Raw genomic sequence first — 24,960 nt, 5'->3', positions numbered from 1 at the left:
ACGCCCTTGGACCAGGCGTTCAAAGCACTTCATCACTTCTTAAGTGAGGGCTACAGGGGGGTAATCGTTGAGGGAAGTGGGATGGGTTTCTTAGGGACAGGAAAAATAATGGATTCTTTAAAGTATGCAGGGATTACCGACTGGGATAAGGTGAGGTTGAATATCTCTGTGAACACAGGTGCTAGCTGCTCTGCTCCGGCTCTGAGGACTCGACCTCTCTTTCCCTCTCTCTCTCATGTCGTTCCTGAGCTGCCAGTGATCCAGACTCCATCTGCCATGTGAACCTGTTTGGCTCATCCTGGTGCCCCGATTTCTGGTTGGAGATCTCATGGATGCCCCCTGTGTCGACCTGAGATGCCATTTGGTTCTGCTGATTTCTTCCCGAAAGCACTCCTCATGTAATGTTCAGAGATGATGAACTCGGCTCTGGTGCTGGCTGTGTCGTCTTGTTTGCAGTCGATGGCGCACGCACATGTGTGTTATAAGAAACAGTACATGCTCGCTGTACACACACGCTTACAACCACAAAATAAAATATGTTGTACACACACACACATGGTCACAGTGTTAAAGTAAACAGTACACACGTTCACGGATGTTGATTATACCAGTAAGAGACGAGCACTAAGACCCAGCAGGGGAGACGATTACCCACAATTCAGTAGCGCAAGAGTTCATTAAAAATCTTATTGCTCATCTTGCGGAACACTCGCAAACTGCGTTATTCGCAATCTGAGGTTTCACTATATTTGTCGCCCTCGGCTTGCTCACCAGGGACAAACTGACCATTTTGATTCATACAAATTCACATTTCATACAAACTTAAATAATTCTTTTGATTGTTTAAAGCTGCTTTGCGGCAATGACAATTGCTAAAAGCGCTATACAAATAAAATTGGATTGAATTGAACTAGATTTAAAAATGATGTCTCATGCATCCTGACCCACTGCTTCAGCATTTTGAGCCTGATGAATCCTGGCATGTCCAATATGGCCTTTATAGATAATGGTAGTATTTTAAGTGGAAATTGAATGAAAGTATGTTCTATTAATTTAATTCATATAGAGATCACTGAATAAACAGCCTGATTTAAACCTCTGATCATATTATTCTCTTTTATAGTTTAGAAAATTAGTTTACATCTATGTACATCTCCATGTTTCTATGTCCCATGTTGTAGGTAGCAGTGTGAGATCTGAGAGCATTTTAGATGGCTTTATCCACCCAAGGTTTCTTGTTGGGAAACAATCTAATAGTATTTTTTTCTATGGTATTAGCCACCATTTTTCCAATAATCCCAACAACCGCTTCGGTAAACACATTGATGTCATCAGTGCTGTGCCAGAATAATTTCCCAGGCCCCAAATTCATGAAAGTGGCACAGTGCTCATGCTATTGCATAAACTAACCTTCATGACTCATGACCCATCAGACTCATGCCACCTCCCCAATTCCATCGTTCTGTCTATGTGGTGAACTGAGAAGAACTTAGTCGGTTAGAGTGGTCTAGCAGTGCTGGGGACAGCCATATTTCGAATGTCCCATATTGTCTAACAAACTGATTCAATTCAGCTTTACTGCCACAAAGAATAGTTCAGGAAATCATCCCGACTGTTCATTATTGCACTGTAAAACAACTCACCTCTGTGTAACCCATGAAATTAGAAACTTATTAATGAATATATGATATCATGAATATACATGGGTTGGACAATGAAACTGATATGCCTGGTTTTTAGACCACAGTAATTCATTAATATGGTGTAGAGCCTCCTTTTGCTGCCAATACAGCATCAATTCATCTTGGGAATGACAGATACAAGTCCTCCACAGAGGCCAGATAGATTTTGAGCCGTTCTTCTTGCAGAAAAGTGGCCAGGTCACCACGTGATGCTGGTGGAGGCAAACATTTCCTGACTCGTTCCTCCAAAACTCCCCAAAGTGGCTCAATATTATTATTTAGATCTGGTGACTGTGCAGGCCATGGGAGATGTTCAACTCCACATTCATGTTCATCAAACCACTCTGTCACCAGTCTTGCTGTGTGTATTGGTGCATTATCATCCTGATACAGGGTGCACATGGTCCTCCAGAATGGTTCGGTAGTCCTTGACAGTGACGTGCCCATCTAGTCTTGGGCCTGGGGAATGTCATGATATCACAGCCCAAACCATCACTGATCCACCCCAATGCTTCACTCTGGGCATGTAACAGTCTGGATGGTACTCCTCTTTGGGGCTTCTCCACACCGTAACTCTCCTGGATGTGGGAAAGACAGTGAACGTCCACAGCCCAAGATTTTCACCACTGGCATCATTGAAACGTCAGTCTGGCATTGGCACGAGTGACCAAAGTGTTGGCTATAGCTTTGCATGACACGTTATTTCTCAGGATCTCACTTGGCCAGTACAGTATCTGATTCTAACAGCAATGAATGGTAAGGGCATTGTAAACCAATAGAAATAAGAGGATTTACTTGTTTTAAAAACTTTTCCAAACTGTCAACAGAATAAAACAAGTTCATCGCATGTGTCATGGACAGAGGTGTTTTACATGATGAACACTGTGCTGAGTTTTCTTTGGATAGTAGGAATTTGCTTGATCCAAACGATTATTAAAGGGAAATGTATGTTTTGTTCTGACAGCAGAATTTATTTAATGTACTTTGTTCCTCAGATATTGATTCCATTCTAATTAGTAGCCATTTCCTAGGAGAGGCGTCCTCCATCCTCCTCCAGTCCAGGTGGTGGCGGTAACGCGCTCACTAACTGTTTCTCCAACCGCCGGAAAACGTTAGTGAAGAAAAGGGCCGTTTCTTTCCTGAATATCTTTATCCGACCGAGCTCATCAGCACTACAACATCTCTCCGAGTTTTACACTTCTGTGTGCTGGAGTTAAACATTAATCCAGGGTATTGTGTGTGTGTGTTTCTGAGGATTAAACAGCTCGTTGTGCTTTAAACCCTGAGGTAAGTTCCACTGACGCTGTGTGTTCGAGTTAATGCGCATGCGCCCTGTCTAGGGCACTGTTTATACAATAAGGAGAGATGTTTATATGATTTATTTATATGTTAAAGTCTTTACATTCACGCAGTGAATTTATTTACGCACCGTAAGGAGTTTCCTGAGAGCTGGGTCATGTGACTGCCGGTCGCGCATGCGCAGAGCGCAGATTTGGATTGTGAGCATTGTATTTAATGAGTAGTGGAAGTCGCAGGATATTTATCATCACACAGTACAGAAAGGCCTTCCATCGACACAACACAGGCCTCAGAAAAGCCTGGACTCCAGAATTGAGCAGGCTTTAATCTGGACTTTATTTTATTGTAACTAGTGATTTTTGATAGAACTGTAATGTATAGTGTTCGTATCGTTCACGCTGGTGTGTCTCAGTAGTAACTTCGACAGAGACGTGTGGATGTATTTCAGGATTTGTCTGTTGAACACGACCTCATGTTACCTTTGATCGTCTGGAAGTTGTTTCATTTCTCCTGGACTCGTTCCTAGTTCAGTAGAGACGTTTCACTACTCGTCCAAGTAGTTTCCTCAGTCTAAGGTAAGTTGGAAAGTTCCTCTCACCTTCCCTATTATTCATGTAACAAACCTTTTCAGATATGATTAGGATCCTTTGGCCTGAAATTTCCAGCTTATTTTAGTCTGAGGAAGCTACTTGGATAAGTAGTGAAACGTTTCTACTTCTTCTTCTTTGTCTTTGGGCTGTTCCCTTTCAGGGGTCGCCACAGCGAATCATCTGCCTCCATCTAACCCTATCCTCTGCATCCTCTTCGCTCACACCAACTAACTTCATGTCCTCTCTCACTGCATCCATAAATCTCCTCTTTGGTCTTCCTCTAGACCTCCTGCCTGGCAGTTCCAACCTCAGCATCCTTCTACCGATATATTCACCATCTCTCCTCTGAACATGTCCAAACCACCTCAATCTGGCCTCTCTGACTTTATCCCCAAAACATCTAGCGTGGGTTGTCCCTCTGATAAACTCATTCTTGATCCTATCCATCCTTGTCACTCCCAAGGAGAACCTCAACATCTTCAGCTCTGCTACCTCCAACTCTGCCCTCCTGTCTTTTCTTCAGCGCCACCGTCTCTAAGCCGTAGAGCATCGCTGGTCTCACCACTGTCCTGTACACCTTTCCTTTCATTCTCGCTGATACTCTTTTATCGCACAACACACCTGACACTTTTCTCCACCCATTCCAACCTGCCTGTACCCGCCTCTTCACCTCCTTTCCACACTCTCCGTTGCTCTGGACTGTTGACCCTAAGTACTCAAAGTCCTGCACCTTCTTTACCTCTGCTCCCTGTATCCTCACCATTCCTCTTAGGTTCCTCCCATTTACCTTGAAACGTTTCTACCGAACCACGAAATAGTCCAGTTGACATGTTCACAAGACTTGACAGTAATTATTCACATTATTCACTAAATAAAACACAAAAACATATTAGCATGTTACTTGAAGGAAGACTCAGAAAATCACATAAATACTTGTTTATTAAAGTTTTGTGTGAGAGAATATAATGTTAGTGAAGTTCAGCCTATCTGCCTTTCATAGGAAATTCACCAGAAAGTGGAGGAGAGACCCCACCACACCCTTCTAGTGCTAGGGCAGTGTATCTGCAGGTTTTCATACACTGGTTCACTAGCTTACAGTAGCACCAGTCACACACTGTTGTTGTTGTTGTTTTCCGTCTATGTGCTGCCCAGCACATCTGGCGAAGGATATACTGTATATCCATTGTTTCTGTTAGTTACAGGATCAGGTTGCCAGCTCGACACCAGATTGTATACTTGACAAAGAAGAAATCAGGCTTTACGGTCCCGTGATTATAGCCATTGCCATTTAAATAACCATGACAATTTTTAGGTCAAACTTTACAGCCAGTTTACTCTAATCAGGCTTATAAATAATTTGTATAAACTTTAGCTAAATATCCTAGTAGCTAGTGTTCTCTTTTGTTTTTGTAATTTTGTTTCCTAATGGTTTTAAAGATAAAAAAATCATGTTGAGCTTTAAAAGTTTTGAACAGCTTTAATATTTCACATTACTATTTCTTCTTCTTCTTATTATTATTATTAATATTATTATTACTTTTAATAGTGTGATTTTAGAGGAGTTGTGATGAGCTCAGCAGGAGACAGACGGCGCTCGTCCAGGAAGTCTCGCGCTCCTGATCCTGCTCCCTCACAGGTGACGAACACTTAAATAAAAAAAAAAAAAGGAGAAATATAGTCAATAATATGTGAAAGTTTGACCAGTGTTGATATTTAACTGCCCTGCTTCACTGCTAGACTTTACTGCTAATCACACAAAACTTCATAACCAGACTCAAACCATCAGTGAGCCTTCAGTGAGATCTAAAACACTTTACTTTCTGTTCACTCAAACTGTCAACATGAGGTCCAGAGAGGTGTTTATGAAAGTAAAGGAGGTCATCATTAGCCAGAAAAAAATCAATAAACCCATCAGGGAGAGTATTATAGTCTTATACACATTGGGCGTGGAAACTGCAGAGTGTTAAAGCCTTTCAAAACATGTGGCCAAGTCATGACCATCCTTGAGGGGGCAGGTGTGTCGTTGTCAAAGTTTACAATCAAGAGACATCCTTAAATACAGAAGCTTCACTATGACGTGCAAACCACTGGGAACACTCAAGATCAGAAAGGCCAGATTAGACTTTACCAGAAATCTCTGCCAGATGCTTTTAAATGATGAATTTGTACCAGAATGATGAGAAGAGAAAAGTTTGGAGAAGGAAAAATCTGTTAAACATGATTGAGGCAGTGGTACGGCTGCCAGTTAAAACGGGTCACTGGTGTTTATTGATGACTGACTGACTGCTGATTAAAGTAGGATGATAAATTCTGAAGTGTACAGGGATGTACTCTCTGCTCAGATTTACCCCAAATGCTGCAAAACTGATAAGACGCTGCTTCATACTGCAGATGGATAATGACCCAAAATATTGCAGTGAAAGCTACAAGGCAAAGAAATAGAATATTCTTCACTGGTCAAGTCAGTCATCTGATCTCAACCCAATACTGTAGAGCCATTTCAGTTACTGATGACAAGACTGGGCCAGGGATAGCTCAGTGGTTAAGGCATTGATCGGAAGATCTCAGGTTCACACCCCACAACCACCAAGTTGCCACTGTTGGGCCCTTGAGCGCGGCCCTTAACCCTCAACTGCTCAGATGTGTAATGAGATAAAAATAAGATAAAAATCTGGATAAGAGCGTCTGCCAAATGCCTAAATGTAAATGTAAGACTGAAGACAGAAAGACCCACAAACAAGCATTAGCTTAGAGTAGCTGCAGTAAAGGTCTGGCAAAACATCTCAAAGGAGGAATTTGGTCATGTCTGTGGCAGATATTAACTGAAAAAGATTTTCATCAAAGTGTTAAAGACGATTCTTATGTTTATAATCATGTTTGTTTCATTATTTATGAGCCACCAACGTCTGTGTTTGTGTAGAAATGGCTGTAATTCCTGAATGGTTAATGCCACACTTTTATTGAAGTGGTAGGGCTTGACTAAGGGGTAGAGGTGAAAAAAGGAATCTAAAGTATAGAAGTGAATGAGTGTTATTGTTGTTTGATCTGTAGCGGTGTGAGGACGTGAAAACAGAGACTTCAGATGGAGAAGTGTCCATATGGTCAGAAGTGAAGAAAGAGGAGACGCTGGAGCTAAACATCTGCAGCCATGAAGATGAGCTTGACACCACACCTGATATTATATGCATTAAAGAGGAAGATCTCCACCATGAAGACCAGCTCTGTAAGACATCGGGTCTCTCTGGAGCTCAGTAACACTTTCATTCACTTACTTTACTTACACTATCTAGTGCACTACAAGGTTACTTACAACTATCTAGTACACACTCCTGCAATGAGATGTTCAAAACGTAGGTGTGGATACTTCTGAATTAATTAACATTTTTATCAAACTTTCGTAGGCTAAATTTCATCACACATCCTCAGATATACACATTACACAGACCATTGGGCATTATTTCTTCCCATTGTGTTTTCTCTATTCCCAGACTGTGAGATCTGCAAATCCTTCTTCTTCAACAAGTGTGAGGTTCATGGTTCTCCCCTCTTCATCCCTGATACCCCTGTACCCATGGGGGTCTCTGACCGAGCCAGACAAACTCTTCCTCCTGGACTAGAGATTCAGGAGTCCAGTATTCCTGATGCAGGCCTGGGAGTGTTTAATAAGGGGGAGACTGTTCCAGTAGGTGCACACTTCGGACCCTATCAGGGAGAGCTGGTGGACAGAGAGGAGGCCATAAACAGTGGATACTCCTGGGCGGTGAGTTTGTAATAAATGTGGTATAAAAATGTAAGTAATTGCAGCAAAAAGTCACCGTTTGAAGGTAAGGATAAGTAGAAGTCATGGGGCAGTGATGGCTTAATCGGTTAAGGCTGTGAGTTACTGGGTTACTGATCAGAAGGCTGGTGGTTCGAGCCCCAGCACCACCAAGTTGCCACTGTTGGCCAGTCTTGGTAAATACAGTGTTTTTCCAACCCAAATCCAAGATGGCCAACAGGAAGTCAGAAATGCAGAACATCTCAGAAATATCTTGTAAATCCTTTTATAACAGAAGACCCCTGTAGGTAGAAAAAGTGTGTTAGCATCAAGTAACATCTAAAGTTTAACATAATTATTAAAATTTCCAGATAATTATTTGGTATATAGAGAAATTAGCAAGGCTAGCAGTAGTGACAGTGGATCTGAGTGTGCTGAAGGAGCTATGGGTGGTAAAGAAGCTGAGGATGTACCACCAGACAGAGTCTAGGGACAATAAAACTTCAGAAATCTCTGGAAAACCAAAGACAACCAGTTTGTGGTTGACAGAGTGGAAGGTGAATGTTAGGGTAACAGAGCTAATGGGTTTCTTTATCCATCTGTTTCACGAAGGTCTGTTGGGACCAGAGACTCCGGCAGGACTAACTATAATATCATAACTAAAAAGGAGAGTCAGAAGGAAACACAGATATGAGAGGGAACTGAGATGTAAGGCAACTAATCACCTCACCGTCAACAAACCTGAGTGATCAATGAGAGTGAGGAAGACATCATCCAAACATACCAGTTCACCATAATACTCTACGTCCATGAGTCCCCCAGATCTGCTCCTTTACCTAAGGCTAATCTATTTATAAAAATGCTTGGCTAAATAAATAGGTTTTTAGCCTGTACTTAAACACTGAGACTGTGTCTGAGTCCCGAACACTATTTGGAAGACTATTCCATAATTTTGAGGCTTTGTAAGAAAAAGCTCTGCCCCCTGCTGTATTTTTCATAATACGCGGTACTGATAAGCAGCCTGCATCCTTTGATCGAAGTAGGCGTGGCGGACCGTAAGACACTAGCAGTTCACACAGATACTGCGGCGCGAGACCATTTAATGCTTTATATGTCAAGAGTAGTATTTTAAAATCAATGTGAAATTTCACAGGGAGCCAATGGAGTGAAGATAAGATGGGTGTGATGTTCTCATATATTACAATAGTCCAACCTAGAGGTGATAAAAGCATGAACTAGTTTTTCTGCATTATTTAATGATGATATATTTCTGAGGTGAAAGAATGCTATCCTGGTAAGCATTTAAAGTTAAAGTGTGATTAAAAAGCTTGCTTCCCTGATCAGAGGCCAATAAAAGGTCATTTACAAGTGCTGTCTCTGTGCTGTGATGAGGCCTAAATCCTGACTCATACAGTTCATGTATGCTATTTCTATGTAGATATGCTCTGTAAATACCTGCGCAAATACCTTTTCCAGAATCTTGGAGATAAAGGGAAGGTTTGATATCGGCCTGTAATTGAACAGCCGACAGGGGTTGAGGTTGGGTTTCTTAATTAGGAGTTTAATAACTGCTAATTTAAAAGATTTTGTAACATACCCACTGCTAAGTGAAGAGTTAATTATTTTCAACAGGGGTTCCGTTATTCTTGGTACTATCTGCTTGAAAAAACATGTCGGTATAGGATCTAATACACAGGTTTATGATCCAGTGTCCAGGCCGCCATCCTCTGAGATCAGGTTTGGCCATGGTAAACACTGGCCTCTCCTCACCAGAGAACAAAATGCCAAAAGAAAACAAACTATGTTTGCATTCAGTTTGTTTTGGCTGTGTGCCCTGAATGCTTTTCCAATTTCCTCCGCAAGGGCTAGATACAACATTTTTGCATTGCTTTGAAGAGTATTATAATGTATTAAAACACAAGAAAACATAAGATTAGCAGAAATAGCAAATATAAATATAAATGTTTTACTTTGCACACAGTATATCATTTTCTGCTATTGGTTTGGTAAATATACGTTTCTTTGGTTCAAAAGTCAAACGCATGGTGTCAAGCTGAGTGGGCATGTTTGTAATTATGAAATTGTGAAATCATTAAAAAAAAAAATTGCATTTTTTTCCATGCCCAGAGAGAAATAAAAGCACTCAGGAAAAAAAAAATCTTGACTAAGGTTCTTATAATTCATGCATGAAAAGGCTCATTTCTATAGACACCCTAACAAGGCAAGTGGTTAAGGTATAGGACTTTGGCTTAGATGGTAATGGGTTCAAATCCTAGCACCACCAAGTTAACCCTGTTGGGCCCTTGAGCAAGGCCCTTAACGCAGGACTGCTCAGTCGTATAATGAGATAAATTGAAGTCGCTCTGGATAACTGTGTCTGCTAAATGACAAATGTAAAAGACATTTCAAGGATATATCAGCACTGAAAAATAGCAAAAAGAATAAATAAATGTTTTTACATAGATTTATTTATCTACCTATGTATCTGTTAGTTATAAATGAATAACTAATAAATAATAATAAACCAGAAACACATAAGTTTTTTTTAAAGTACTTCTAACCTTTATATTGTTTCTTTTGGTTTAGATAGTGATAGTAGTGTCACTGTAAATAACTTTAAAAAGAAGCTTAATTACTAGATTTATTGTCATTTCTACGCCAGTTCCTAGGCCAAAAAAAAAACCCTACAGGAAACCTGTTTTGTGATAGAAGTATTGATCAGACCTGCCAGCACAAAAGTTGTCTTCCACATACAATAAATACATCTTTAACACAATAGTTTGATTTATTTTATATTTTGATTAATTTCGCATTTTTAGAGACCCGACAGACAACCCTGTCAGTATGTCTGTCCAGCCAGATTTGGTCACAGCATCACATAAAAATGCCTGGACAGAATTTAATGGAACTTTGACAATACTTTGGTATTTTCCTGAAGTTAAACCTGTGTTATAAATAAAATCAACATGTTAAGTAAAAGTGAAGTTATGAACAGTCGTGTAAGATTGTCAGAGCATATATCGTTTTTTCCTAATGTAGTGCTTTTCCCTTGAGTTGGATGTGATCACTCAATAAAGCCAATCGACATGATCGTTTACCATGTATACACGGAATGTGGGAGACACAAGAAAAAAAGCACGAAAAACACGAAAACCTTCAAGAAAGGAATGGACAGATCAGTGTATATTTATTCTTCCTGCTGGAAATTTAAAAACAGTTTGTCTCGTATCTTCTGAAACTGTGGCGCTCAATGTAAAGCACCACTATTAGATAAAACACCGGACATTACAACAAACATATCCGCAGCAGTCTGAGGTGTGGAGATGTAAAATGCCCGAACTGCGAGCCCAGTGTTATGCACTTAAATAAAAATGTTGCAGCCGGTCCTCCAGCACTGCTCGTCTGGTCCCACCATCTCTCAGGGATTAAGGAAGATGTGCATCTAGAGTCTTCCTGTTCTAGCACCTAGGTGCAGGAATGAACTTTCTCTAGATGTCTGTACAGCTGAGTCTTTTGAGTGGAAGTCTTTGAACGATGACCAAAGACAACTGTTTCTTCAGTACTTGGGCTAATCACCCTCACCCTCTAAAAAAAAAACTAATTAAAAAATCCTCATCCCAACTGTGTTTTACTGATGGCTTACTTGGTTAGTAACCTAGTAACCCAATGACAAAGTATCTATCCAATGACTGAAACTACAAAGCACTTTTGTGTCGCTGTGAATCAGAGCATCTGCCAAATGCCTAAATGTAAATGTTGAGGCTGTGGCATGGGATACAGAACATACCAGCTCTATCTTTCTGCTGAATGAGCTGAAGGCATTCTTTGTTTGCTTTAAAGCACAACTGCACCACAGCATAGAACATTCCACAACAACGAATTGATCCAGCTGGGGCTCAATATGTGTCGGTAATAACACATCCAGCACCATCACTCTGAGCACGGGGGCCCCCCAAGGATGTGTGCTAAGCCCCCTTCTCTCCACGCTGTTGACTCATGACTGCACACCATCTCACAGCTCCAACCGCTTCATCAAATTTGTGGACGGCACGACTGTGGTTGGTCTCATTAGCAACAGAGATGAGACTAACTACAAGAGGTGAGCCGCCTGGCCAGGTGGTGCACAGACAACAATCTCTCGCTGAACATGGAAAAGACGAAGGAGATTAGGAGATTGTAGTCGATTACAGGAGAGCACACACCCAGCAATCTCCTCTGACCATCAATGGTGCGACTATGGAGAGTGTGAGCAGCATTAAGTTCCTGGGTGTGCACATCACAGAGGATCTCTCATGGACGAAAAACACTGCAGCACTGGCCAAGGAAGCACAGCAACGTCTCTACTTCCTCCACAAGCTAAGAGCCAGAGCCCCGACACCCATCATGCGCACCTTCCACAGAGGGCCCATTGAGAGCATCCTGGCCGGCTGCATCACTGTGTGGTACTGCGCCTGCAACGCGTCCTGCCGAATAACGCTCCAGCGCATAGTGAGAGTAGCTGAGAAGATCATTGGTGTCTCTCTCCCATCCCTCCAGGATATCTACAACACCTGCCTCACACGCAAAGCTCTCAGCATCACCTGTGACCCTACCCACCGAACCCCAACTGCCATCAGAAGGCAGACTACGGAGTCTCCAGACCAGGACCAGCAGACTGAAGGACAACTTCATACATTTACTTGCACTTGTCACTTTGTGCAGCATTGGCCTGTCCACTACCTTAGCCCAGTGATAAAGAACTGAACACACATGTCAACACACATGTCACTCTTGAACTCAGACCCCCCACCGCATTTCCTCCCCCCGCATTTCTCATGCACCCACATGCACCCACATGCACCTGTCACTGGTGAAGAATAGGACTGTTCAATATCTCAGGCCAGCAATAAAGAACTGAATACATATGTCACTTTAAACAGACTAAAAGCTTATTTGCACTACTCTTCATTTACATTCATTCGTTTCCACTTTGCACCATATCAGCCTTCTGTGATGTTATCTGTCCCTTTTTGTAGGATAGATAAAGTAATTTGTCTTAACTTATTTGTCACTGTGATAGTCTTAGTTTGTGTTATTATTATTATTTTTTAAACACTAGTTTATTCTTTTACATTAACATTTTTATACTTAGTGTTTGTAAGGGGAGGGAGAGAAACGTAATTTCAATTCTCTATACTGTACGTACATGTAGCAGAATCGACACTAAAGTTGACTTTGACTGGAGTAGAAGTGAAGTTATGCAGTTATGTACCAGATTTTGACACAGTATCATGCAATACTGTCTGGACAATATTTTAATGAAATGTTTGCAATACTTAGATATCTGCCTGAAGTTTAACCTGCACCATAATTTAAACAAAAATGTTAAGCAAAAGCGCTGATAAAAGAATTACATCTTAGTTTAAACAAGGTGCAAGATACCCAACCTTACAGAATGTGATTTCTTTGTATTAATGAGAGTTCTGCTGATCTGATTATTTTTAGATTTAACCTTTTAACTGTTTCTACAAATTATTTTCCGGTTACCAACCCGTGTGTGTGTGTATTTATGTAGTGCGTACATATTCTGTGTTTGTTTTGTTTTTTTTCACCTAAATTTGAGTGAATACCCTTGCTTGCATTTTTACAAAGTTAGAAAATTTTGTTCAGGGCTTATTGGCCATTCTGAAACTAAGAAACTAAGGTCACGAAACCTGAGAATCTAAAACACTAATGTCACAAGCTTTAAATTTACATAAGCCGTAATTTTTTTAACATGTGTACCTCATTAAATTTTAAGGCATGAATTCAATTAACAAGGAGATTTTTTATTTTTTTTAACAGATATGTAAGAGCAGACAATGTGAAGAGTACATAGATGCCAAAAGAGAAATGCATGCAAATTGGATGAGGTGAGGAATACAATGGTTGTGGGAATTTTGTGTAAAATACAGTGTATATACAGGGGATTGGACAATGAAACTAAAACGCCTAGTTTTAGACCACAATAAATCATTAGTATGATGTAGAGCCTCCTTTTGCGGTCAACACAGCATCAATTTGTCTGGGGAATAGCAGATACAAGTCCTGCACACTGCCCAGAGGAATTTTGAGCAATTCTTCTTGCAGAATAGCAGCCAGATCACTACGTGATGCTCGTGGAGGAAAGCGTTTTCTGACTCACTCCTCCAAAACACGCCAAAATGGCTTAATAATATTTAGATCTGGTGACTGTGTTCATCAAACCACTCTGTCACCAGTCTTGCTGTGTGTATTGGTGCATTATCATCCTGATACAGGGCACTGCCTTTAGAATACAATGTTTGAACCATTGCGTACACATGATACTCCAGAATGGTTCGGAAGTCTTTGGCAGTGACGTGCCCCTCTAGCACATGTATTGGGCCTAGGGAATACCAAGTTATCACAGCCCAAACCATCACTGATACACCTACATGCTTCACTCTGGGCATGCAATAGTCTGGGTGGTACGCTTCTTTGGGGCTTCTCCACACCATAACTCTCCTGGATGTGGGAAAAACAGTGAAGGTGAACTCATCAAAGAACAATATACCTGTATGTTTCACTTTGTCCACAGCCCAAGATTTTTGCTGCTGGCACCATTGAAACCGACGTCTGGTATTGGCTTCTGACGAACAGTGGAAACAGAGTTGAGGTGCACATTTAATACTGCAGTAAGTTGGGCAGCTGTGGTTTTATGTTTTTTTTTGGATACAATCGGGGTTAGCACCCGGACATCCCTTTCAGACAGCATCCTCTTGCGTCCACAGTTACTCCTGTAGGATGTAGTTCGTCCTTCTTGGTGGTATACTGACATTCCCCTGGATATCAAGGCTCTTGATTCATCACAAAGAATTGCTGTCTTGGTCACGCACACCAACAATTTGTCCTCTTTTGAACTCTGTTCTTACTGGTGGAATGTGCAATCAATGAAGATTGACTACCAGGCTGGTCGAATTTAGCCATGAAACCTCCAACACTAAATTGGACAGTGTTTCATTGTCCAATCCCTGTATATACTGTGTGTGTGTGTGTGTGTGTGTGTGTGTGTGTGTGTGTGTGACTATATATGTATGTGTGTGTATGTATGTATGTATGTATAGTATGTGTGTGTATGTATATACACACACAGTGCATCTGGAAAGTATTCATGGTGCATCACTTTTTTCACATTTTGTTATGTCACAGCCTTATTCTAAAATCGATTAAATAATTTTATTCCTCAGAATTCTACACACAACACCCCATAATGACAACATGAAAAAAGTTTACTTGAGATTTTTGCTAATTTATTAAAAAAAAAAAAATTTAGAAAGCACATGTACTGTACATAAGTATACCACAGCCTTTGCCATGAAGCTCAAAATTGAGCTCAGGTACATCCTGTTTCCCCTGATCATCCTGTTTCCCCTGATCATCTTTGAGATTTTTCTACAGCTTAATTAGAGTCCACCTGTGGTAAATTCAGTTGATTGGACATGATTTAGAAAGGCACACACCTGTCTATAAAACCAAGCACAAACCAAGCATGAAGTCAGAGGAATTGTCTGTAGACCTCCAGGACAGGATTGTCTCGAGGCACAGATCTGGAAAAGGTTACAGAAAGATTTCTGCTGCTTTGAAGGTCCCAATAAGCACAGTGGCCTCCATCACCGATAAGTGGAAGAAGTTTGAAACCACCAGGGCCCGGTTTCTCGATAACGCACACTATTCGCGAGCTAAGAAGACTCTTAAGATATATCTTGCGTAAAGTGACAACTTTTCTAAGTGTATTTCTCGAACTGTCCCCTAGGAGTCTTCTTAAGTCACTGCCTCTTACGTCCGACGTTACAAGGCGCTGTCTACAGTGAAGGTCCTGAATTAGCTGACATCAATTGTTCAGGAATCGATTTTTGACTCCTTTCGCATGACAGTGTTAAGAAAGACGGCACTTTCTATGCAAATTAAACATGGCACTAAATTCTTTTAATAACGTTTATTTCAACATGGGTTAACTTATTAATAGCATGTCATAATAGACAAATATATAAATGAAATCACCAAACTGTTGCTAATATTTTTATGTAACCTGTAGTGACAGTGAAACGAACTGAGTATACAATCATAGTTGATTGACAAACAGCTGATAACACTCTTCACCAGCTTCAGAAACAATGTAAAGCCTGTCAGTGGTTGGGGTTGTATAGCGCACTTATGGAATGAATACGATGAGATGACAGAGCAGAGGTTTAATACCCCTACAGTATCTCATCTACACGATTTCGCGCAGTGGCCGCAAGTCTGGTTCCTCCAGATTCAGCGTGAGTTTTGGTGCCGTGGTTAAGTTTCCATTTTACCACGCAAAAAAAAATAATAATGTTTAACATGCGGAAGCTCGCGGACCTTGCAGATCTTCGCGGAACGTCGGGCGGGCACTCAAGGCGGCTCACGGTGCCTAATACCCCTATCTCACCTACAGTATGCGCTTTGACTCATGATGAGATGCGATGTTAGGCACCGTGAGCTGCCGCGATTGCCCGCCGACGTTCCGCGAAGTTTTGCAAGGTCTGCAAGCTTCTGCGAGGACCGGCAAAAAATTTAATGCTAAATTTTTCATGCGGAAAGATGGAAACATAATCACAGCGCAAAAACTTGGTTGAATCATGATGAACCCTACTTACGGCCACTGCGCGAAACCGCGTAGGTGATATAGGCATATAACACCGCATCTCACAGCGAGTCAAACCGCATAAGTGAGAGATATGTATTACGCATTACAATCACTCAGAAAAATTAATGGATGCGGGGTTTGAAACTCCCAAGTTTATTTTCTTATTTAACTAAATAAAATTTTATAAAATAAAACGGGTCAAAAGAAAAGCCCATCCAGTTATGGATAATGGCTAATGATCAATGAAACATTTTAAACAAAAAGCGGCGAGCAGCTGGAAATCGGGACGTAGAGCGTAAGTACGAAGCGTTGGCCTGGCAAGTGCTGGTCTGAGCAGGTAAAGAAGCTTCGTAATCTGTTGCCTTGGAAGGCGAAACCTTTTTTTTTTTTTTTAAAGTAGCGACCTCAGGGAAAATATGAAAAGGGCTGAAGTTTTGTCTAAAGGAAAAATGTACATGAACCACACGGCTCCGCAGATGGCGCCGTCTTTAGTTTAGCACAACAACACGCTGTGTCGCTGCCAAATTGTTTGCCACCTGTTTAATATTAAAAGTGATCGCCAATTTTAGTGCATTAGTCACATTATGAAATGGGCTAATTAAAAGGCATTCTATTATTAAAATAATATTCTTAAACAGGTGTACAGTATATTCCATCATTAATACGACTTTAATAATGCGCCATAATGTGCTTCCATACGTCGCAGTTTCTTGAGCTGAAACTACGCTAAGAATGAGTTAAGGTTGGTCCAGACCAACCTTACGAACGTGTGACTTACCTAAGAGATACTTAGCGTACGAACGTTTCGGGAAAATGTGCCATAACGTTAAGAGAAAGGTTAAGGTACAACTTAAGAACTACTTAGCGATAAGAAGCTTTCGAGAAACCGGGCCCAGGACTCTTCCTAGAGCTGGCCGGCCATCTAAACTGAGCGAGGAGAGGGGGGGAGAAGGGCCTTAGTCGGGGAGGTGACCAAGAACCCGATGGTCACTCTGTCAGAGCTCCAGAGGTCCTCTGTGGTGAGAGGAGAACCTTCCAGAAGGACAGCCATCTCTGCAGCAATCCACCAATCGGGCCCATATGGCAGGTTCTCTTCAGACCTGAGACTTTGTTTCTTATGATCTGAGAGTCCTTCGGGTGCCTTTTGGCAAACTCCAGACGGGCTGCCATGTGCCTTTTTACTAAGGAGTGGCTTCCGTCTGGTCACTCTACCATATATGTGAATCTGTGAATACTTTCCGGATGCACTATGTATGCATGTATGCATGTATGTATGTATGTATGTATGTATGTATGTATGTATGTATGTATGTATGTATGTATGTATGAGAAGTTTATCAGAGTTTTATTTCCTTTTTATCTTTCCCCTGTCAACATTTTCCTTGTGCCTTCTCTCATTCAGTAACTCTCATTTAAATATAGATTTTATTTGGCTCACTCTTTTAGGTATGTGAATTGTGCCCGTAATGATGAAGAACAGAATCTTGTGGCATTTCAGTATCGAGGACAAATTCTGTATAGGTGCTGCCGACCCATTGACCCAGGAGAGGAGCTCTTGGTGTGGTATGAAGAGGAGTACGCCAAAGATCTCAGTCCTGTGTTTAAACGCCTTTGGAACAAAAAGTGCTCCACATATGGTAAAGTCCATACATACATACTGCATTTGTATATTGTAAGAGCCTCGCTCTTACAATAAGGTGTATCAGACACTGCCCTCCCATCAGGCATGAAGATAAACATTTAAAGTTAGGTCAATGTTTGGACAGTGCCACAATTATTATTTTTTTTTCTCTCATTGTCATCACAGTGCATTTGAAATGAACTAGGTACAGCCATTTTATACAAATCTCATTTGGACACCTGACTGATGATTCAGCAGTTGCCTGTTTTTTAGTTATTTCATGATAAATTAAGGAGATAAAAGGTTTGGTGTTGAATTTGATACAACAGATAAAACAGATTACTGTTGATCTAGCAGCAGGGAGCTTCTCAGTGACTGACAAAAATAAAGCTACTCTCAAACAAAAACTAAGGTACCAATACCTGTGCACAAGTAGTAACTGAAGGCAGCTATTCAATTCAATTCAATTTTATTTGTATAGCGCTTTTAGCAATTTTCATTGCCGCACAGCAGCTTTACACAGTCAAAAGAATTATTTAAGTTTGTATGAAATGTAAATTTGTATGAATCAAAATGGTCAGTTTGTCCCTGGTGAGCAAGCCGAGGGCGACAGTGGCAAGGAAAAACTCCCTGAGATGGTAATAGGAAGAAACCTTGAGAGGAACCAGACTCAACAGGGAACCCATCCTCATTTGGGTGAAACAGAAAGCAGTAAATTATTTGCATTTATACAGTGTGTAGGGTGGGAGGCAGTTCAGCTATAATAGCTGATGTTAATTGATGTTAATATGGAGTCCAGGTAGTTATTGAAGACCCAGGTAGACTTGTAAGAAGTTCCAGTCCTGAACTATCGAACTGTCAAGTCCCCAGAGAAACAGTTGCCAGTCAAGGCCAGAACCATTTTCTAGGTCGAGAGAATCATCCCCAGACACCAGACGCATCCCAGAGAGACACACGGGGCATCCATGTGACGAGACCCTCAGCCAGAAGCGGGGCACCAGGACGGGTCAGACAGGTCCGGAGGGCAGAGGGAGTCTGGATCACTGGCAGCTCAGGAACAACATGCGTAGCTCGACAGAGAGAGAGAGAGAGTGAGTGAAAGGGGGAGAGAGGAAAGAGAAAGAGGGGGGGAAAGAGAAGAGGAGGAGAGATAACAGTTAGGTATGGTCACAGTCACACAATGTATAATGTGAATGTATATTAACTGTAGAGTGCAAGCAGAGACTCCGGCAGGACTAACTATGACAGCATAACTAAAAGGGAGAGCCAGGAGGAAACACAAACATGAAGGCTTCCTGACATGTAAAGCAAACAATCACCTCACTGTCAGCAAACCTGAGTGATCAATGAGAGTGAGGAAGACAGCATCTAAACATACCAGTTCACCATAATACTCTACGTACATGAGTCCCCCAGATCTGCTCCTTTACCTATGGCAAATCTATTTATAAAAATGCTTGGCTAAATAAATAGTCTCAGTGTTTAAGTCCAGGCTAAAAACCTGTGTCTGAGTCCCGAACACTATTTGGAAGACTATTCCATAACTTTGGGGCTTTGTAAGAAAAAGCTCCGCCCCCAGCTGTATTTTTCATAATACGCGGTACTGACAAGCAGCCTGCATCCTTTGATCGAAGTAGGCGTGGCGGATCGTAAGACACAAGCAGTTCGCTCAGGTACTGCGGCGCGAGACCATTTAATGCTTTATATGTCAAGAGTAGTATTTTAAAATCAATGCGAAATTTCACAGGGAGCCAATGGAGTGAAGATAAGATAGTTGTGATGTGCTCATATCTTCTGGTTCTAGTGAGGACTCTTGCTGCTGCATTCTGGACTAGCTGAAGCTTATTTATGCATCTAGCTGAACAACCAGACAGTAAGGCATTACAATAGTCCAACCTAGAGGTGATAAAAGCATGAACTACTTTTTCTGCATCGTTTAGCGACAATAAATTTATTATCCTGGCAATATTTCTGAGGTGAAAGAATGCTATCCTGGTAATATTATCTACATGTGCTTCAAATGAAAGGCTGGAATCAATAATCACACCAAGGTCTTTCACCGTTGCATTTGATCTAAAGTTACGGTGTGATCTAAAATTTTACTCCTAGCTGTATGCGGTCCTATGACTAGAACTTCTGTCTTATCCGGATTTAGCAGAGGGAAGTTAATTAGCATCCAATTTCTTATGTCCTGCACACATTGCTCAATTTTAGTAAGCTGTTTTTTCTCATCAGGTTTTGCTGAGACATATAAATGTGTATCATCAGCATAACAATGAAAACTAATACCATGTTAACGGATTATGTTGCCCAGAGAAAGCATGTAAAGGGAAAAAAAGCAGTGGACCTAAAATTGAACCCTGCGGAACGCCAAACTCCACTAGAGAACATGCAGAATAATCACCATTTAAGTCTACATACTGATAACGATGGGTCAGATAGGATCTGAGCCAGGAGAGGGCTGTACCCTTAATTCCTACTACATTTTCTAATCTGTGAAGCTACAATAAAGGCTTAGCAAAGCAGCTCAAGAGAGGGCACTCAGCATTTGAAGATGTTCTTGTATTGCCTATTCTAAGCCTAAAATGTTAATGGAATTAAACCCGAAACTTGACGCTTCAATCACATCTTGACTGATTTATTTTAAATCCACTGTGATGGGATGCACAGGCAAAATTAGAAAATTTGTGTAAAAGTTTAAATACTTATGGAGCTGACTGTATAGTTTAACCATACGTCTCAAAAAGTCAGGTTCCTGAATATCTGCACTTTAACCGAGCAAAAAACCTATTCAACAAAATTTCTGTATAAACCAATACTAAACCGGACAGTAGAGTTTAAAGCAGTACTTGAAAATAGAACTGTAGTTCTGTCTAAAATCACTAATAAAATGCTTGTTTAATAATTTAGGAGCAATAATGAGTTTCATTGTTATTTATTTATTATTATCTTTTAAAATAAAAGATATGTTTAAATTGAAATAAACTTTTCTGATATTTTGTTCTTTACTTTGCCAGAAGTAACCAGCACGCAGGCCTTTTCCTGCTCCACATGCCCTCTTTCCTATACATCTCAACTATATCTAGACAAACACATCGCAAGATGCCACTACAATGTCGGACTGCGTGAATCAGGGGAGATTAAATATGAGCTTCAGATCCCCACTAACGGCTGCCGCAGTCCACTATTATCATCATCTGATACTCTCAGTTCTGACCATTTTTCTCACAATGAAATACAGAAGGAAATTCACCACTGCTCAGACTGTGGAAAGAGTTTTGGTCAACAGAATGTCCCCAGTACACACCAGTGCATTCACACAGGAGAAAAGCCATATCGCTGTTCACAGGGTGGAAAGAGGTTTGATCAGTGGAGCAATTTGTGCCGACAAAAGCGCATTCACACAGGAGAGAAGCCGCATTGTTGCTCACAGTGTGGAAAGAGGTTTACTCGACCCAGTCATCTTCAACAACACCAGCACGTTCATACAGGAGAGAAGCCATATCGTTGCTCACAGTGTGGAAAAAGTTTTACTCGACCCAGTCATCTTCAACAACACCAGCTCATTCATACAGGAGAGAAACCGTATCGCTGCTCAGATTGTGGAAGGAGTTTTAATCAACAGCAAAATCTCCAACAACACCAGCGCATTCACACTGGAGAGAAGCCGTATCACTGCTCACAGTGCGAAATGAGTTTTAATCAACAAAATCATCTCCAACAACACGAGCGCATTCACACGGGAGAAAAGCCATATCACTGCTCACAGTGCGGACGGAGTTTTATTCAACAAAATCATCTCCAACAGCATGAGCGCATTCACACAGGAGAGAAGCCGTATCACTGCTCACAGTGCGGGAAGAGTTTTAATCAACAGAGTGGACTCCAACGACATCAGCGCACACACACTGGAGAGAAGCCGTATCGCTGCTTACAGTGCGGAAAGAGCTTCAATCAACAGAGTGTTCTCTACCGACATCAGCGCATACACACAGGAGAGAAGTCATACCACTGCTCACAGTGTGGAAAGAGCTTTAATCGACATGATTGTCTTCAACAGCATCAGAGCATTCACACAGGAGAAAAGCCATATAACTGTTCACAGTGTGGGAAGTCTTTTAATAGAAAGAGTCATCTTCAGCAACACCAGTGCAATCACAGAGGAGAGTTTTATTTATTCCGTTCCTTTGAGACTCACAAGTGCACTAATTCAGACATTATATGATTTTAAATCGTCAAATAATGTAAAATTTTTTCTCTGTTTATGATGATTTGCACATTTATATATACAAAAGAAAAAAAAAAGGTTATTGAGTTGGTGACCCTTAGAGAATTTCCTATATTAGGAAATGCCTAAAACATTATCAGATTTCACACACAAAACCAGATTTTCACATAGCTATTAACACACATATGTGGGGCAAAAGTATGTGAACCCTAGCTTTCACTATTAGCTGTGACTACACCCTCCCCCACAACTGCAACATTTTTGTTGATCAGTCCCGTACATCACCTTTAAGGATTTTTGGCCCATTCTGCTTTAGTTCTTTCTTTACCTTTGCTTTAGCTTCATCTCTGAGATGTTTTGGGGTTTCTACGCATGAACAGCTCACTTTTTCTTCAACTTGGCCAATTCAAAACATGGAATTTATTCTTTTTGAACTTTGCTAGAACAAAGAACTTTGCCTTTTAATTTGGCTGGTATAATTCAGAATTTAGTTTCAACAATGATGGCAAGCCACACTGGCCTAGATGCAAAACTGGCCCAAATCATAATACATCCATCATATTTCCCAGATGGGACACGGTTTCTAAACTGGAATGCATTTTTTTCAAACATAATGCTTCTCAGTTAGGCCAAAAATTCTGGTAGGGTCTCATTTATTTACAAAACATTTATCTCGTACCCATCTGATTTGTGTAGTGAAGGTTAACAAATTTTTACAGGTAACAATTATCTTTTCTGGAGTGCAGGGTATTTCGCTTCGTAACTCTGCTAGCATCATTGTTGTTTAGTGTTCTCCTGATGATGGGCTCCTGAGGATGAACATTGACCCATATAAGATGGGCTTTATCGGTTTTAAAGTTTCGCGGTTTGTTTGTTTGTGAAATTTAATAACTCTTTTCGAGTTTACCAGAAACACTCTTTGTTTGAGTATGTATCAACGAGCTTTAAGAAAAAAGATCCCTTACTCGCACTTGGTTGTCATCCTATTAAGTGAGAACACCTGACTCTGATTTCACCCATCCTCATTTGGGTGATAAGGGATTGTAGGGATTGATCTGCAGTCGCACTGTTTGTTAGGAGGCTGGAAGTTCAGTAGACAGATGATGTGTTTAAGTTAATATGGAGTCCAGGTTTATCCATTCACAAGTCCTAAGAAAACAGCTGCCTGCATCGGCTGATGGCCAGGATAGTCTTTATGGTAAAGTGAAACTGTCCCCAGTAACCACAGATCCCAAGCAGACCACACCGGGCATCCATTTGACGAGGTCTCCAACCAGAAGTGGGGCTTCTGCCTTTTCTTTACCTACTTTTAAGGCTTGTGAAAATTTGATGATGTTTTAGGTCACATTTATGCAAAAATATATAAAATTCTAAAGGTTTCACAAATGTACAGTCCACACAATATACTTGTATTATAATCAGATAGTATACATCTTAATTTTTAAAAACCCAGATGGACCAAGCACTGAACTTAGAGGAAACCCCCTAAGTAACCCCATTAATTATGAGTTAATTATTTGTATTTGCATGCTGATGCTGGATGTCTAAATAATACATAATCAGCCATATGTCATACTTTAAATCCTATACGTTATACATAATACAATTACCCTTTGGGATTAATTAAGTTATCTATCTATCTATCTATCTATCTATCTATCTATGTATCTATCTATCTACGTTTAATTTAAATTAATTTTAAATTGTAATTTATTTGTTATATTTGTTAATTTTTTAAATTGTCTATTCATGTCTTTTAACGTCAGTTATTTATTAATGCTAATGAAGTGGTTGTATTTCTTTCTGAATTTATATAGTTGTTCGTAGGTAATTGTTATAAAATCATTTGTCATTCTTTTAAGTGTAACAGTAAAGAAACTGGTCTATCATATAATACCTGTTTGTCTCAGTAGTTTTGTATATTGAAATAAGTCATATGCACAGATCAGATCAGCAAATTTTGACCAAGCTTTAGCTGTCAGACAGATGGCCTTACATTTTCCTCTAGAATACTCTGGCACACAGATGAGTTCATGGTCGACTCAGTGACTGCAAGGTGCCCAGCTCCTTGAAATGAATGTACTGGGATGTCCACTTATGGAAAGATTGGCAACTGTCGTGAATGCTTTTTACTTTATTTTTCATTAAAAAAAAGTATAACTAAAATAATAATAATAATGACAAATTGAAAAATGTCATGCTTGTCAAAGGTCTTGTCTTTCCCTAATCCTAAGACCCATTCTGATCAAATGGTTATGTTTTAACACAAAAAATAAATAAGTAAATAAAAGTTAAAGAGGGTTTCCTAACTTTTGAACAGGACTTTAGTACCAAAGAGTGAGACTTTTACAAACCGCCAATAAAGGCCAACCAGCTTTAAGGTCTTGGTCTGCATTTGCTGTTGTTTTATTTATTTGGGAATACACCTGCTCATGACCCAAGCGCACATACTATACTTTCACTCGTTCAGTTAAGGTTCACTTTAGTTCAGCTTTTATTTATCACATCTACTCTATGTTACTGCACAGTGAAATTCTTTATTCTTTGCATATCCCAACTTCTTGTTATTAGGTTGGGGTCAAAGCGAAATGGAGCCATTATACGATGCCTCTGGAGAATGCAAGGTTAAGGGCCTTGTTTAAGGGCCCAACAGTGGCAACCTGATGGAGCTGCAGCTCGAACCAGACCTTCAGATCAGTAACTCAGAGCCATCAGTAGCATACTTTAAGTTTGCTGTACCTGTATGTCCTGCTTATCTCAAGGATCTTTTTTCAAAGCATTTTTTTCTGATGAGTCTCACTAACAAGTGGTTTTCTTATGGACACGCAGCTGTTTAGTCCCGATCCTGTGAGTTCTCATCACATTCTTTGTGATGGAAATGCTTTTACTTTCACTATTAAACATAGCTCTTGTTTCTCCTGTAAATTTCTTTTTACCTTGCAACTTTAAAAAGTGTTTAAGCGATCTCTGTTCATGATTTTTTTTCCAACCACATTTCTGTAGCAAAGTTGACAGTTTATCAGTATCCTTAGTATTAATAATGTTTTCAACAGCTCTTGACTCAATTCCAGTCATTTCAAATCCCCATATTTGTTGTCTTTGCTTGAGGCAGGACAATAATTTTAACCTTTTG

The 24,960-nt window shown here is 40.4% G+C and overlaps 1 protein-coding gene across 2 annotated transcripts; it reads left to right on the top strand.

Moving 5' to 3' along the window:
- Positions 1–2,737: 2,737 nt before the first annotated feature.
- LOC128523450 (histone-lysine N-methyltransferase PRDM9-like) lies at positions 2,738–23,481 on the top strand. 2 transcript variants are annotated; one of them, XM_053495684.1, is made up of 7 exons: positions 2,738–2,969; positions 5,118–5,207; positions 6,623–6,794; positions 7,060–7,331; positions 13,152–13,219; positions 17,425–17,615; positions 20,620–23,481. In XM_053495684.1, the coding sequence occupies exons 2-7, from the start codon at positions 5,139–5,141 to the stop codon at positions 21,822–21,824; spliced, it is 1,977 nt and encodes a 658-aa protein (XP_053351659.1). In that variant the 5' UTR covers positions 2,738–2,969; positions 5,118–5,138; the 3' UTR covers positions 21,825–23,481. The 2 variants fall into 2 exon arrangements, with proteins under 2 accessions (XP_053351659.1, XP_053351658.1); XM_053495683.1 differs by having other exon boundaries at positions 2,739–2,969; positions 20,617–23,481.
- The last annotated feature ends 1,479 nt before the right edge of the window (positions 23,482–24,960 follow it).

This window comes from Clarias gariepinus, chromosome 1, assembly GCF_024256425.1.
Source record: "Clarias gariepinus isolate MV-2021 ecotype Netherlands chromosome 1, CGAR_prim_01v2, whole genome shotgun sequence".
NCBI classification, from domain to species: Eukaryota; Metazoa; Chordata; class Actinopteri; order Siluriformes; family Clariidae; genus Clarias; species Clarias gariepinus.
The sequence above is the reverse complement of the archived record's forward strand: the minus strand, read 5'-3'. Positions and strand labels throughout refer to the sequence as shown.